Source organism: Acyrthosiphon pisum, chromosome A2 (genome assembly GCF_005508785.2).
Source record: "Acyrthosiphon pisum isolate AL4f chromosome A2, pea_aphid_22Mar2018_4r6ur, whole genome shotgun sequence".
Classification (NCBI taxonomy): domain Eukaryota; kingdom Metazoa; phylum Arthropoda; class Insecta; order Hemiptera; family Aphididae; genus Acyrthosiphon; species Acyrthosiphon pisum.
Window position 1 is genome coordinate 101,999,352 of NC_042495.1, and position 13,214 is coordinate 102,012,565.

The window sequence follows — 13,214 nt, forward strand, 5'->3', positions numbered from 1 at the left end:
TTTAAAAAATCTGAAACTTAAAACTGCAGTTGTTTGGTATATCGTGTATAGAAAATACTAATGTTAACATTCAGTGAATATTTCTTTTATCTATTGTCACTTGTTACAGAGGTACAGAGTTACACCTAAAACCAAAACCGTTTTAATCAAAAACTGATTTAGCCTAAGAATTTCAGCTTTTCCTTAAGTTTTTGAAAACAATTGGAAATTTTTTACTTTTGACCCCCAAAGTACCAATTAGATTCACTTCCCTACCAAAAAAAAATACTATTGAAGATAATTGAAGCATTTTTACTGTCTCAAAGGGTGATGACACACAAAAAAAACAACACAGATCGTTGTAAAATCAATACATTCATCGTTCCGCTCAGAATCTAAAATGATAATTTATTAATTTATAAACTACTTTTACATTTTATTTAACAAATACAATTATTAAGTGTTGAAACTAGTAGATATGTATAAATTATAATTAACAGATAAGTATTTGATTTAGATTAATATCATAGATAAATTATAAACATAAAATATTAATAGAATATATAATGAGGCTTGATTTAATACATATACGTCATATTGGGATAATATATCAACTACTTAAACAACTTACACTGTACGTTACAACTTACAGTACACATACTGAGTACTGATATATATAGATCTAAGATACATAATAAAACCAAATTAACCAAAATACAGCAAATTGCTTTTTATAATAGTTATGGGAACTTGAAATTTATAACCACTTTGATTAAAATCAAATACATTTTTAATACTTAGCAAACAGATATCTTCTTAATACCTATAATTAAAATAACAATAAGAAAATAATGTATGGTAATAATAATAGTCTTCTTGTAAAACAATAGGTTTTATCAAGTAGCACTAAATTATATTTATTAATTTTAATTAAGTATTGCATATTTATATAGCATAATATAAAATAAAATAGATAATAATTTCTAACCTAAAATTATATCCATTTTTAATAGCAAATTACATATTTTCAATAACAAATGTCATACAGTATAATTCATAATAAATAGGTTTAAAACCAGATGAATGTATAAAATACAAGTAACTTGTTTTTTTAGAAAAACAAATATTTACAATCTGTAATCTGTATATAGAAAACACAATATGCATCAAATCTACAAAGCTTGATAGCATGAGTAAAGGCGCCCACTAACATTACTTCAACCTTTATAAACTTAAACATAAAACACAAATTACAGTATTAACGTATTATTACAAACACAAATCAGTAACCGGGTTATCAGCTGATTTGTGATCAATTAAATAGTAGGTATCTTCTGAAAATATTATTGTTCTATTATTATTCAATTTTTTTTGGACATTGTGGTACAATAAAATTATTCTTGATGATTAGGTGGGGCTTATGTATGTTATAGTTAAATCTGATAAAAATTTCATTATTCTAGAAATAGGTATATCAATAAAATATATAACTATTACAGTATTACATGTACATGTAAAATACTCGGTTAAATGTATACCTAATAAATCATATCATATACTTATATATTTATTTATTTAATAAGACATTTATGAATGGTAGCTGCGTGTCCTTGCATGGCTGATTTTTGTTTGAAAGCCTTTGAACAGCACGGACAATGGAATCTCCGCAAATCTCCACATTCATATTGTATATGTCGGTTTAAGGTGTTAGAAAATTTATAACTTTTACCACAATTGTTTGGGCAAAAGTGACGAGTTTCCTTTGATTGATGGTTATCATAACCTGAAATTAAAATTTGAATTAAACTTAGGTAATTTATATATAGATTTTCAATGTTTTTTTTATAAATAGATTTACTAATAAATAATGTCATAATTTTATATGTAATTTACATTTATTGTATTTGTATTGTTTGAAATAATTTAAGCACTAAATAAGTGCACAACCTACTTGATTTATTCAATTATTCTAATAGTAATAATAATGCTACTTGCAATAAAATTAAATGAAAAAACATAGTTTTTATAATACATTTTTTAAGTGATAATAACCAAAAATTGCTCTACAATTTATTAATTGAACTTCCGTGTAAAAATCTAGGTAAATATAATAATAAAAAAAAAAATAATAATAATAGTAATATTAATGGATATACCTAAATAGCAGTATTATTAATTTCTTAATGTGCAGTATGTACACTTATAATAATTATTATTAACAAACACTATTACTTATATATTAGCGTATTAAGAAAAAAACCATATTTTGAATTATGTTATGATTGATATATATATATATGTATATTGTATACATTTTATAAACAATATATCTAATTATACTCTATTTAGGATAAGTTTGAACCGCTCGCTCGACCAAAACACGTTTTTTCCGCACATTTCTACCACACTCCGGATATCAGCGGGACTGTTAGCAGACTGTTGTCCAATTACAGAACGCACAGCCATGGTATGGGGGAGGGGGGGTAGGCACTGTTCGGCGGCTCAGTCTGCATGCACGACGCGGTTCAAATGTACCCTGAATAGAATTTAATTAGGAATATTGTTTATAAAATTTATACAATATACATATATATGAGTTGATATGCCACTTCCTTGGACAATAAAATATGTTCCACTAATATTAAAAAAGTTTCTTGGATGAATATTAATATTATTTGTAAATGCAGTCACTGCTTATTTGACTCACATTGAGACCCAAGGATTTGAGTTTATTAACCGAGTGACTCCAAGAGAAAATGCTAAGAGTAAATATATATGTATGTGATAATAAAAAGGTATATAAGTGAAATGGAAGAATTAGGGCTTAGGCTACTAATTTACTACTACTATGCAGTTATAAATATTTATTATTATTTACTCATTTATTTATTATGTTTCATTATATTTATATATAGATTACGTAAAAATAGACACATAGTTGAAAAATATGATGATATATAAACAACTTAAAGAACAGTTAGGATATATTAATGTTTGTTGAGTGATTTGATAAATTGGAGACAACGATGAATTTTATGGTGGGAGAAATCGTGGGGATCCTGATTGAGCAATTCAGCTATAAATCAGACATATTAGTATGTATTCTACTATCAGAGAAAAATTAATAAAATATTCAAAAAGTTGCTTAATTATTAGTTATTCGTCCAATCATGTTTTTTTAACAAACCTTATTAATCGGTATATTGAGTCCAATAGACAAATTGTTTTCTATGTGGTACTGTGGTAATGTAGGTGCATAAGGGGATTAGCCTATTTAAGTACAACAGATGAATGAATCATTTAACTGTGGGTCCAATAAATGCAACTACTGTATAAAACAGTGATGCCCCACCCGTGGCCTGTTTTTGTGTTAACAATTTTTTTACATCATATCATGACATAAGGACAAGCAACAAGTATATACTATATGGTAATGAAATATTAAATTTATATTATTGGTGGGCTGCACGAAGGCAATTGCTTACTGGTAAAAAGAACAAAAACTAATTGATCACTATAGCTTTTATTTTAATTTAATTGTACTATTTAATACTATAAATATCATTTATATGTTTTAAAAATTGAATGGTTTTCAAATTAAAATGTTTCATATTCAACTATATCTAAAACAAAATACATTTTTCAAATAATAATTAAGATATAATTTGATGTATTAATGCTAAGTGTGATTTCAGATTAGTGTTCTGTGAAAATTTTTTACTGCATAGGTTACAAGAGAATGTTTTTTTACCACCACATTCAAAAAATAAATGTCTTTTAAGGGTATATTTGTTCTTGTATGATTTACCACATTCCTTTGGGCACTTAAATCTTTGACCAGCATACAAATCTGCAAAGAATACATTAGTGTTTAAATCATTAACAATAATACATAAATCATATTAAAAAATAGACTAGATACAAACAAATCAAAGATAATATTATAAATTGAATATATAATATAAGTAGTGTTCAGATTTCCAGGTCTTATAAATAGTGAAAAAAGCAAAAAAAGAGCAGTATAAAAATGTAAAATAAGGTTTATTCTATTTTAATAGAAATAAATGAAATAAAATAGCAATTATTTATATATTTTTTGTTTAATTATTTGTGTTTAAATCTGAACCCTAGTAATTAAGGAAAATTATATTACTAAAATAACTTATAAAAACCAATTTAAGAAAAAAAAATTATTGTTTATAGTCATGATATAATTTAATAATTGATAAGGAAAACATTGATAAATGCAATAATAAATATTGGTTTCATTGTTTCATCATTTATCTTTAAAGAATAGTCAACAATAAATTCCTGTTTAAATAGTTTTAAGATACCACAATGGAACTATGGCAGTATGTAGCCAAGTTTAAAAATAAATAGTTAACATGGGGAGCACTTACAAAATTATAAAATCTTACAAAGTACTACAATGTACCAATCTCAAAATGGAATTCCACCTACCAATTTAACTACTGTACATTAATAAATTTAATAATATTCTTGAAAGTAAATATAATACAAAATGTATATAAAAAAGTATTTAAAGGTTTATACATTTGTATTGCTTTTAGCTCATTCTAAATACATTTTTTCAACAGTAATAAAAATACAATGAATTTTGGACATTTGGAAATTCCCTAATCGAAGATAACTTGTACATTTAGCATCATACAGCAGACAATTTTTTATCGATATAATTTATGTGCTTTTTAATAATAAAATAATATCTTAGTAAATAAGTAAATAATGGTAAGAAATAACAATTGCCTAGTCATAGTACATCAATGATTTATTTAAAATTATTTATAATTTAAACAATATATTATGTGTAAGTAATTTTTAAATTTTCATCATAAACCTTAGGTATGGTTTTTATGAAGCTAAAATATGCTTTTGAATCTAAAACTATATTATTAATCTTAATATGAATATCATTAATTTTCAAAGTATCAAGTTATGAATAGTTCTGGAAAATTGATTTATTCACAACAACATATTTTTAAATTTTCGGAAAATACCTGTAAAGCAGTTTTTGACTTATTTATAAAAAATGTTTGTATGTATCAAATACTTAAACATATTCCAGGACTTTATGAATTAAAAGAACATGTCTCTTCATGTTCGTTTTTACTGTAAAACGTTTTGGACAATATATGCATTTGAACTGAGGATCGATACCACATTCATATGTTAAATGTCTCTTTAAACTTGATTTACGTTTTTTTCCTGTATAATATCGACCACATTTGTTCTGACAGAATAGAGGATCTGGTAATAGATGTTCTGAAATTACAATTTATAAATTAGATACAATATACAAACCTAAGATACATTTTAAATTTTAAGCAAATAAATACAATATTGAATACATACATATAATATATAATACTATAATTTGTTACAAAAATTATGATGATGATTATGAAAGTATAATAATAATAAAAAAATATTGTTGAAATACTGGAATATATTACCGAGTACTGACATAATACTACAAAATATAGCAAGCAAACACAAAGGTAAAATACTATAAGACTATATGTTTATCAGGATTTGCCTGGTATTCCAGCAAACATCTATACAATATATTAACCTTTTAACTTTTTCATTCTCCAAAAGTATAAAATAACAATTTATTTAATTTTACCAAATTATTTATCTGTATTTTATTTTATTATTCATGTCTTACACTGCAGCATTGTTGGTTAAATATCAACAATTAGAAAAGTAAAACTTCAAATCTAAAATTAAAAAACATAATATAATTTTTAAGTGTAACACATTTCACTGCTATATAGACTTAGCTTCTTATAGCAACTAAAAAAATTTAAACTGTTAAACAGACACCTACTTTAAGAATGATAAATATCTATCAATGAATTAATTTGAAACTAACCAAGGATTAAAATTATATGTTAGTAATAAAAAAATACAGAATAAACATTCAATAAAAATAATCATATAAAACTACAATTTATTTTAAAAAAATATTAATTTAGTTAGGTCTGCCTACATAATTTTGTTTATTTAATGCAACAACATTATTAGACGAAAAAGTTACTTACATAAAAATGTAAACACTTATATTTTTGTTGGAAACTTTTGTTTATACTAAAATATATAATTAATATTAATTTGTATTACTATATTATACTATAATGAATGTTCAATACATGTCTTTTCATACTGCCCTTATCAGCAAAACGTTTTTGACATTCAGGACACTCAAATTGAGGAACAACTCCGCATTCGTAAATAAGATGTCTTCTGAGACTATATTTTTGAAACTTGCCTTTGTATGATCTGCCACAAAAATTTGGACATTCAATTGGATCTATATGTTCTGAAAAAAAAATATTCAGCATTTTCAATAATTTTTAAATTATAAACTCAATGTTGCAAATATGCTTAAAAATAAAAGAATTAGATTTAGCCTTACTATTCAGAAATCAAAATAATAACATTTAAGAATTAACATTAGCCAAGCATGCTCATTCTCATTTTTTCTTTGATACGTAATGAATTTATTCAAATTGTGATTTGAAACATTTCTTAGTATACTGGGATCATATTTTCAAATACTTAAATACATTTTTATACCAGTTAAAGTTGGTGATACCTACTTCTTTTATTAAAATGAAAAGTACTTTTTTTCTGTAAATTGTTATGCTGATGATATTATTAAAAAGTTGATGTTAATCAAAAACCAAATGAGTACTGAGGTACTAAAAATTATTTATACTACCTAAAGAATCATAATTCTAAAATATATAGTTATATTCGAGGGATATTTTCGATATGCGGAGCGCTGCGACGGTGCCGCGGAGCGCAGCGACAAGTGCTGCTAACTGTGTAACACTGCCCATGTACTACTACATAACTTACCCTGTAACCTACTTAAGGTGGTGTTGCATAGCAAGTCGGGGGATATTTTCGATTTGCGGAGCGGGGCGACGGCGCCGAGGAGCGCAGCGACGAGTGCCGATACACGCATAATCACTGCAACTTGGAACTTCCATAATTTATGAACGGTAAGTTTCGGGTAATTTTTGAGGAAAACCGAGGTTCACCTGAGGTGGTTTTATACAACAAATCATGGGATATTTTCGATTTGCGGAGCGGAGCGACAGCGCCGAGGAGCGTAGCGACGAGTGCTGCTAACTGTGTAACACTGCCCGGCTTACTGTAGGTAATTAACTATAGTATGAAACGGAAGATGAAGATGAAAATGAAAATGAATGCTTTGAATAATTAATAAAAATTCAACAAAATAAAACAAAATGAGACTTGTAACTTTCAAAATAAAAATCTCGAGGTCCTCCGCGCGGCATTATAGTATCCGCACGCGTATAAACGTAAAATCGTTAACTTTGGGAAGCTATAACTTCCAAAATAATCATTTCCGCAAATTTTTTTTTGCACCATCGTTCTTAACTCGTCAAAACAACCCTTTTCAAAAAAAAAAATGGTGCCCGGTAAACTAGACTTGTTCCAAAAGCTCAACATATATTTGATATTTTCAGTGATTTTTTTTTTTTATTCTCTTGTATTCTTAACTATAAACTATCTTTACAAAGCTACAACGGTAAGACGCAACAGGGTAAATTTTAAAAAATCTACTTAATTATTAATCTTTGCATTTAAATAATAAACATAAGTAATATGTTAAACGTAGACTGCTGCAAATGTTTATAATATGTAGTTTATATATAAATTGGTATCTATATTACATTTATAATGATGAATATTGAATGGTATAGGTACACAAAACATTTAAAGTTATATTAAAATATAAATTGTAAAAAATAAGAAGCAACCACAATACAAGTTCAATTTTAAATTATACATAATTAACATAAAACAAATTCATTATTTTTCATTTACTTTATGAACATAAATATAATGTGTCTTAAGATCATATTTTTGTACAAAACGTTTCCAACAGTAAATACATTTGAATTTTTTTGGTGCGCCACATTCGTAATTGACATGTCTGTTAAGATTTCCTTTTCTTCTAATACCTTTGTAGCAGCGACCACAATTGTTTGGACAATAAACTGGATCAGGAAAATCGGTAGCTTAAAAAATAAAAAAATATGTTAAGATGTATGTATGCGTAGGTAGTACTATATAGTGTAATAAAAAAGTAACAATTATATAGAGCAAATCTAGAAAATTACATTATGTCAAAGTTGTATGTTGTATATAAGGAAGATTTAGCATTGTATAGAATACTCAAATATTATACATACAAATATACAATATACAATAGTTATTATTTGTTAGTTTATAGGTATTTGATGACATTTATGTTCACTAAAATAAAAATAAATACAATATCGTTGTAAATAAAAACCATTTAATACATTATAGAACATACAAGCTGCTACAGAAAAATCAAAAAATAATAAACCTCGATCATTTCTTAACCAAATAACAATATGATGAAAGAATAAAATCATAACTACTAGTATAAGTCTTAACTTTGCTCAAAATCATATTTATTAGCCAATAAAAGTTGAATTTGAACGATAACAAAACTTATAATATAATACAATAACAAAATTATTGTACATTTATATACATACCCATTTTTGTTCACCACTCATAACAGTATAGGCCTACCCAATAGGGGATTAGTGTTTGATTTATATAATATAGTTTTAATAATACACTGTGTCACCTATTAATAATGAATACTGAAATATTTTTAAGAATCACTATTTATAAAATATGTATTACTTTTTTTGAATATATTTTGACAATAGTTTTGTAAACATTGGCAATTTTTAACAAGTGGAGTCCAATGGTTATATTGCTAAATGATTTAACAAATTTTAAAGTTTGGTTGAGTGATAAGTTATAAAACAAGCGCCAGGACACAGTGCTGGTTTACCGGGGCAAATAGAACAAAACACATCAGTACGTTTCTGTCCAAGACCTCGAGAAGAACACAGAACACAACGGCGTCTTTTTTTTTGTCCTTTTTGGTTTTTTTCCACTACGTGCGGATAATGTAAGTTTAAGTGACTTGATATATCAATCACATCTAAAAACGCAGGACGTTTCACTAGAAGAAAAAAAAAAAGTTAGAAAAAATGTTTATACCATCTATTGAAAGCAAAATTATTTACAACCATTTCCTATTTGTTTTTACCTTAATGTAGAGGGTACAAAAAGCGTTAAGAGTACATATATACGACCCAACATTGCAAAAATGTGACTATGGGTAAAAGCTGTTGTCGAAGCATGTGAAAATTAAAATACCTTTGAATGGGTTGGACTCAATGTTTAATATTTTAATTAAAGTTATCATTATAATAATATAAATACACAACTTATACTTAATAAAAATAAAATAATAAGAAATATAGGAAAAGTAAGTATTGAATATTTTAACTGTTTTTTTTATACAATGAAATATAAACAATAACCAATATACACGGTGATTAAAATATGTAATCATAGTTGATCAAACTTTTTAAATAATTATTGCATCTGAAAAATTGAAATAGTAAATGTAAATAATTTAAAATATTAAGTAACAAACTTAGGAAAATAAAATATAGGTTAAGGTACACCAGATAGCAAAACATAATTATATAAAACATTAAATATTTGTTTATTCATTATCATTATTATTAATAAATCACACATATGCAAGCGTATATAATATTTAGGTATATTACAAGGTATGGAATGTTCAATAATTTAATAAAAACATATTATAATCTGTTTCCAGTATAAAAAAAAAATAGTTTTTTATCCTGTCATAACAGAATACTTAACAAAATAAAATATTAAATAGCCTAGACATTTATTTTTAATATGCCGTGGTCATAAAAAAAAAAAATAATTTTAATACATGCAATCGTCATTAATTCATTATATAATATGTTATTCTTTATGATATTCTTTAAAACATGTATCAACACAGAGACCAGGTTGTCCTGGACATGCTGCACAAAATACATGTGTTCGTTTTCGACCTCGTCCAGACAATGCGCATAATTGGCATCTTCGAAGTTTTTTTCTTCCCTTTTCGTTTCTATCTACCACGCTTGGAAAATGCTCTTGTTGTTCATCGAAATATATCGTTGTATTAGAATGGATTACTATAGAAAAAAATAAAACAATAATAATAAGTATGATGTGTAGGTATTTTAATTTAAATATAATTGTAATATATCAAGCAGACGTTTACTATTTAATTTATAGCGTGTTATAATGTATATGAAAAAGAGGTATAAGACTGAATCATAAAAGCATCTTTAATTAAGGCCATTTCCAATTAATACATACATAATAATTACAGATAAATTTATATATATATGTATATAATATTTATGTTTTATTATTATTTAATTGTTATAACAAAATGTATGACATTTTTTTTATAATTTTAAACAAATAAAATTAAGGACATATTTTATGAATAATCAGAAGGTGTGTATTCATAGAAGATTTATGACGAAATCGTTTTTGACAAAGATAACACTGAAATTTTGGTTCCACTCCACATTCGAATAATAAATGTCTTTTGAGGTTATGTTTTCTGTAAGCTCCTATATAGCTATGCCCACATTCTTTTGGACAATACATCCTAGAAGTTATCACGATTTCTTGATCACCTATAACATATATAACAAGTATTAATTCTACAAAAGAGTTTAGAAATACTCTATAATTTACAACTAAAGAAAACAATTACATTATTCAATATAATATAATTAATTAATATACTCGTACATCAGAATTTTCTATAATCAATATGTATTAAAACTAAATATAACTTATAAGTGAACCTAAATTCAAATATAATAATTGTAGACTGTAGTAGTAGTTTAATCAAACAGTGATTTTACATTTAGGCCTAATTTATCACATATCAATTAAAATGGTACATATAAAAGTAAAAAGCAACTGCATTAATTGCAGCTTTACACAAGGATCTTTATTTATTACCATTTTCAAGTAATATATAATTACAAATAATGACATACTATATATTGATAAATGTGTATTTATTTTTTTTAAATGATTATGAAATTATTAGGTACTGACAGTTGTCGTCTAAATATAATTTATTAAATTATTATCCTATGTATATGCAAACAATGGGTTTTCATTGTTGATTTTTGACTGAATTGTTTTTAACAAATATGACATTGAAATTGTAGTTTCACTCCATATTCAAATAATAAATGCCTTTTGAGATTGTGTCTTCTGTTAGATACTATATAGCTATGCCCACAAGCTTTTGGAAAATACATCCTGTGAGTTTCCATAATTTCTCGATTACCTATAAAATATATAACTGGTAATAATAATTATTAAATTATTACAATTAAATTTAGCAATAACATTATTCAATGTAATATAATTGGTTGATATACATCAGAATTATTTATAATCAATAGGTAATAAAATTTAATATAAATTAAACGTGTACCTAAATTCAATTATAATAATTTTAGACTATAGTGTACTTTATTCCAAATAAGTTTGTCGAAGCTGCACAGCCTCAAAATGGTATGACTGTTGCGATTGGTTGCAATGTAGGCAGCGCTCTGACGGCAGCCAACAAAACTGCATGTACAAGCCGCGACGCGTTTCTGTCGTTATTTTTTCAAAATTTATTTGGAATAGACTTAGTAGCTTAATAAAATAGTAATTTACATTTAAGTCCCAATTTGTCACATATCAAAATTATACATATAAGACAAGTAAAAAAAAACTGCATTTGTGTAAAGCTACAAGGATCTTTATTTAATACCATTTCCAAGTAATATATAAATACAAATAAGTAATAACAACATGGTATGTATTAATAAAGGTGTTGTTGTTTTTTTGTTTTTTTTTAATATTAAATTTATTAATATTAGTTTAAATATTAATTTTTAATAGTAATAGTTATAATGTAAAAATAAATTATTAAATTTTTATCCTATGTATAAGCAAACAATGTGTTTTCATATTTGATTTTTGACTGAATCGTTTTTGACAAAGATGACATTGAAATTGTAGTTTCACCCCACATTCGAATAGTAAATGCCTCTTGAGATTGTATTTTCCATAAGTTCCTATGTAGCTATGACCACAAGCCTTAGGGCAATACATCCTATAAGTTTGTACAATATCTTGGTTGTCTATAAAATATATAACTGGTATTAATTCTACAAACAAGTATAGAATTATTCAACAATTTAAATAAAATAAAGCAATACCATTATTCAATGAAATACATCAGAAATATTTGTAATGAAAATGTAATAAAATTAAATATTAATTAAACTTGTACCTAAAATGTATTACAATATAGCTGTAGTAGTAGTTCAATCAAATAGTGGTTTACATTTATTTATGAATCCCAATTTGTCACATATCAAAATATATTGGTACATATAAAACAAGTAAAAAAAACTGCATTTGTAGCTTTACAAAAGAATCTTCATTTATTATCAATTCCAAGTAATACATATTATTATATACAAAATATAACAAAATAGTGTGTATTTATTAAGCAATTGTTTTTTTTTTTTTTTATGATTGTGAAATGATTAGGTAATAATAAACATAGTCTAAATATAATTTATGATCATAAGAAATGTATTAAATTATTATCCCATGTATAAGCAGACAATGTGTTTTCATATTTGATTTACGACTGAATTGTTTTTGACAAAGATAACATTGAAATTGTGGTTTCACCCCACATTCGAATAATAAGTGTCTTTTGAGATTGTATTTTCCATAAGTTCCTATGTAGCTATGACCACAAGCCTTAGGACAATACATCCTATAAGTTTGTACAATTTCTTGGTTTTCTATAAAATATATAACTGGTATTAATTCTACAAACAAGTACAGAATTACTCAACAATTTAAATAAAATAAAGCAACAATATTATTCAATGTAATACTACATCAGAAATATTATAATGAAAATGTAATAAAATTAAATATTAATTAAACTTGTACCTAAAATGTATTATAATATAACTGTAGTAGTAGTTCAATCAAACAGTAGTTTAGATTTATTTATAAATCCAATTTGTCCCATATCAAAATATATTTCTACATATAAACTAAGTAAAAAGAAACTGCATTTGTAGCATTACAAAAGAATTTTTATTTATTATCGATTCCAAGTAATACATATTATATACAAAATATAACAAAATAGTAAGTTTTTTTTTTTTTTTTTTTTTTTTAATGATTATGAAATGATTAGG

General features: G+C 25.2%; 1 protein-coding gene across 3 annotated transcripts; it reads right to left on the minus strand.

Annotated features, from left to right (window-relative positions):
- Positions 1 to 367: 367 nt before the first annotated feature.
- LOC107884675 lies at positions 368 to 9,311 on the minus strand. 3 transcript variants are annotated; one of them, XR_003839408.1, is made up of 5 exons: positions 8,722 to 9,311; positions 7,864 to 8,057; positions 6,153 to 6,322; positions 3,167 to 5,262; positions 368 to 1,762 (listed from the first exon to the last, which is right to left on the minus strand). XR_003839408.1 is itself a non-coding variant. In XM_029489262.1 (3 exons), the coding sequence occupies exons 1-3, from the start codon at positions 6,342 to 6,344 to the stop codon at positions 3,671 to 3,673; spliced, it is 417 nt and encodes a 138-aa protein (XP_029345122.1). In that variant the 5' UTR covers positions 6,345 to 7,661; the 3' UTR covers positions 2,249 to 3,670. The 3 variants fall into 3 exon arrangements, 1 of the variants encoding a protein (XP_029345122.1); XR_001680072.2 differs by having other exon boundaries at positions 7,864 to 9,311; XM_029489262.1 differs by lacking the exons at positions 368 to 1,762; positions 7,864 to 8,057; positions 8,722 to 9,311 and having other exon boundaries at positions 2,249 to 3,829; positions 5,197 to 5,262; positions 6,153 to 7,661.
- Between the last annotated feature and the right edge of the window lie 3,903 nt (positions 9,312 to 13,214).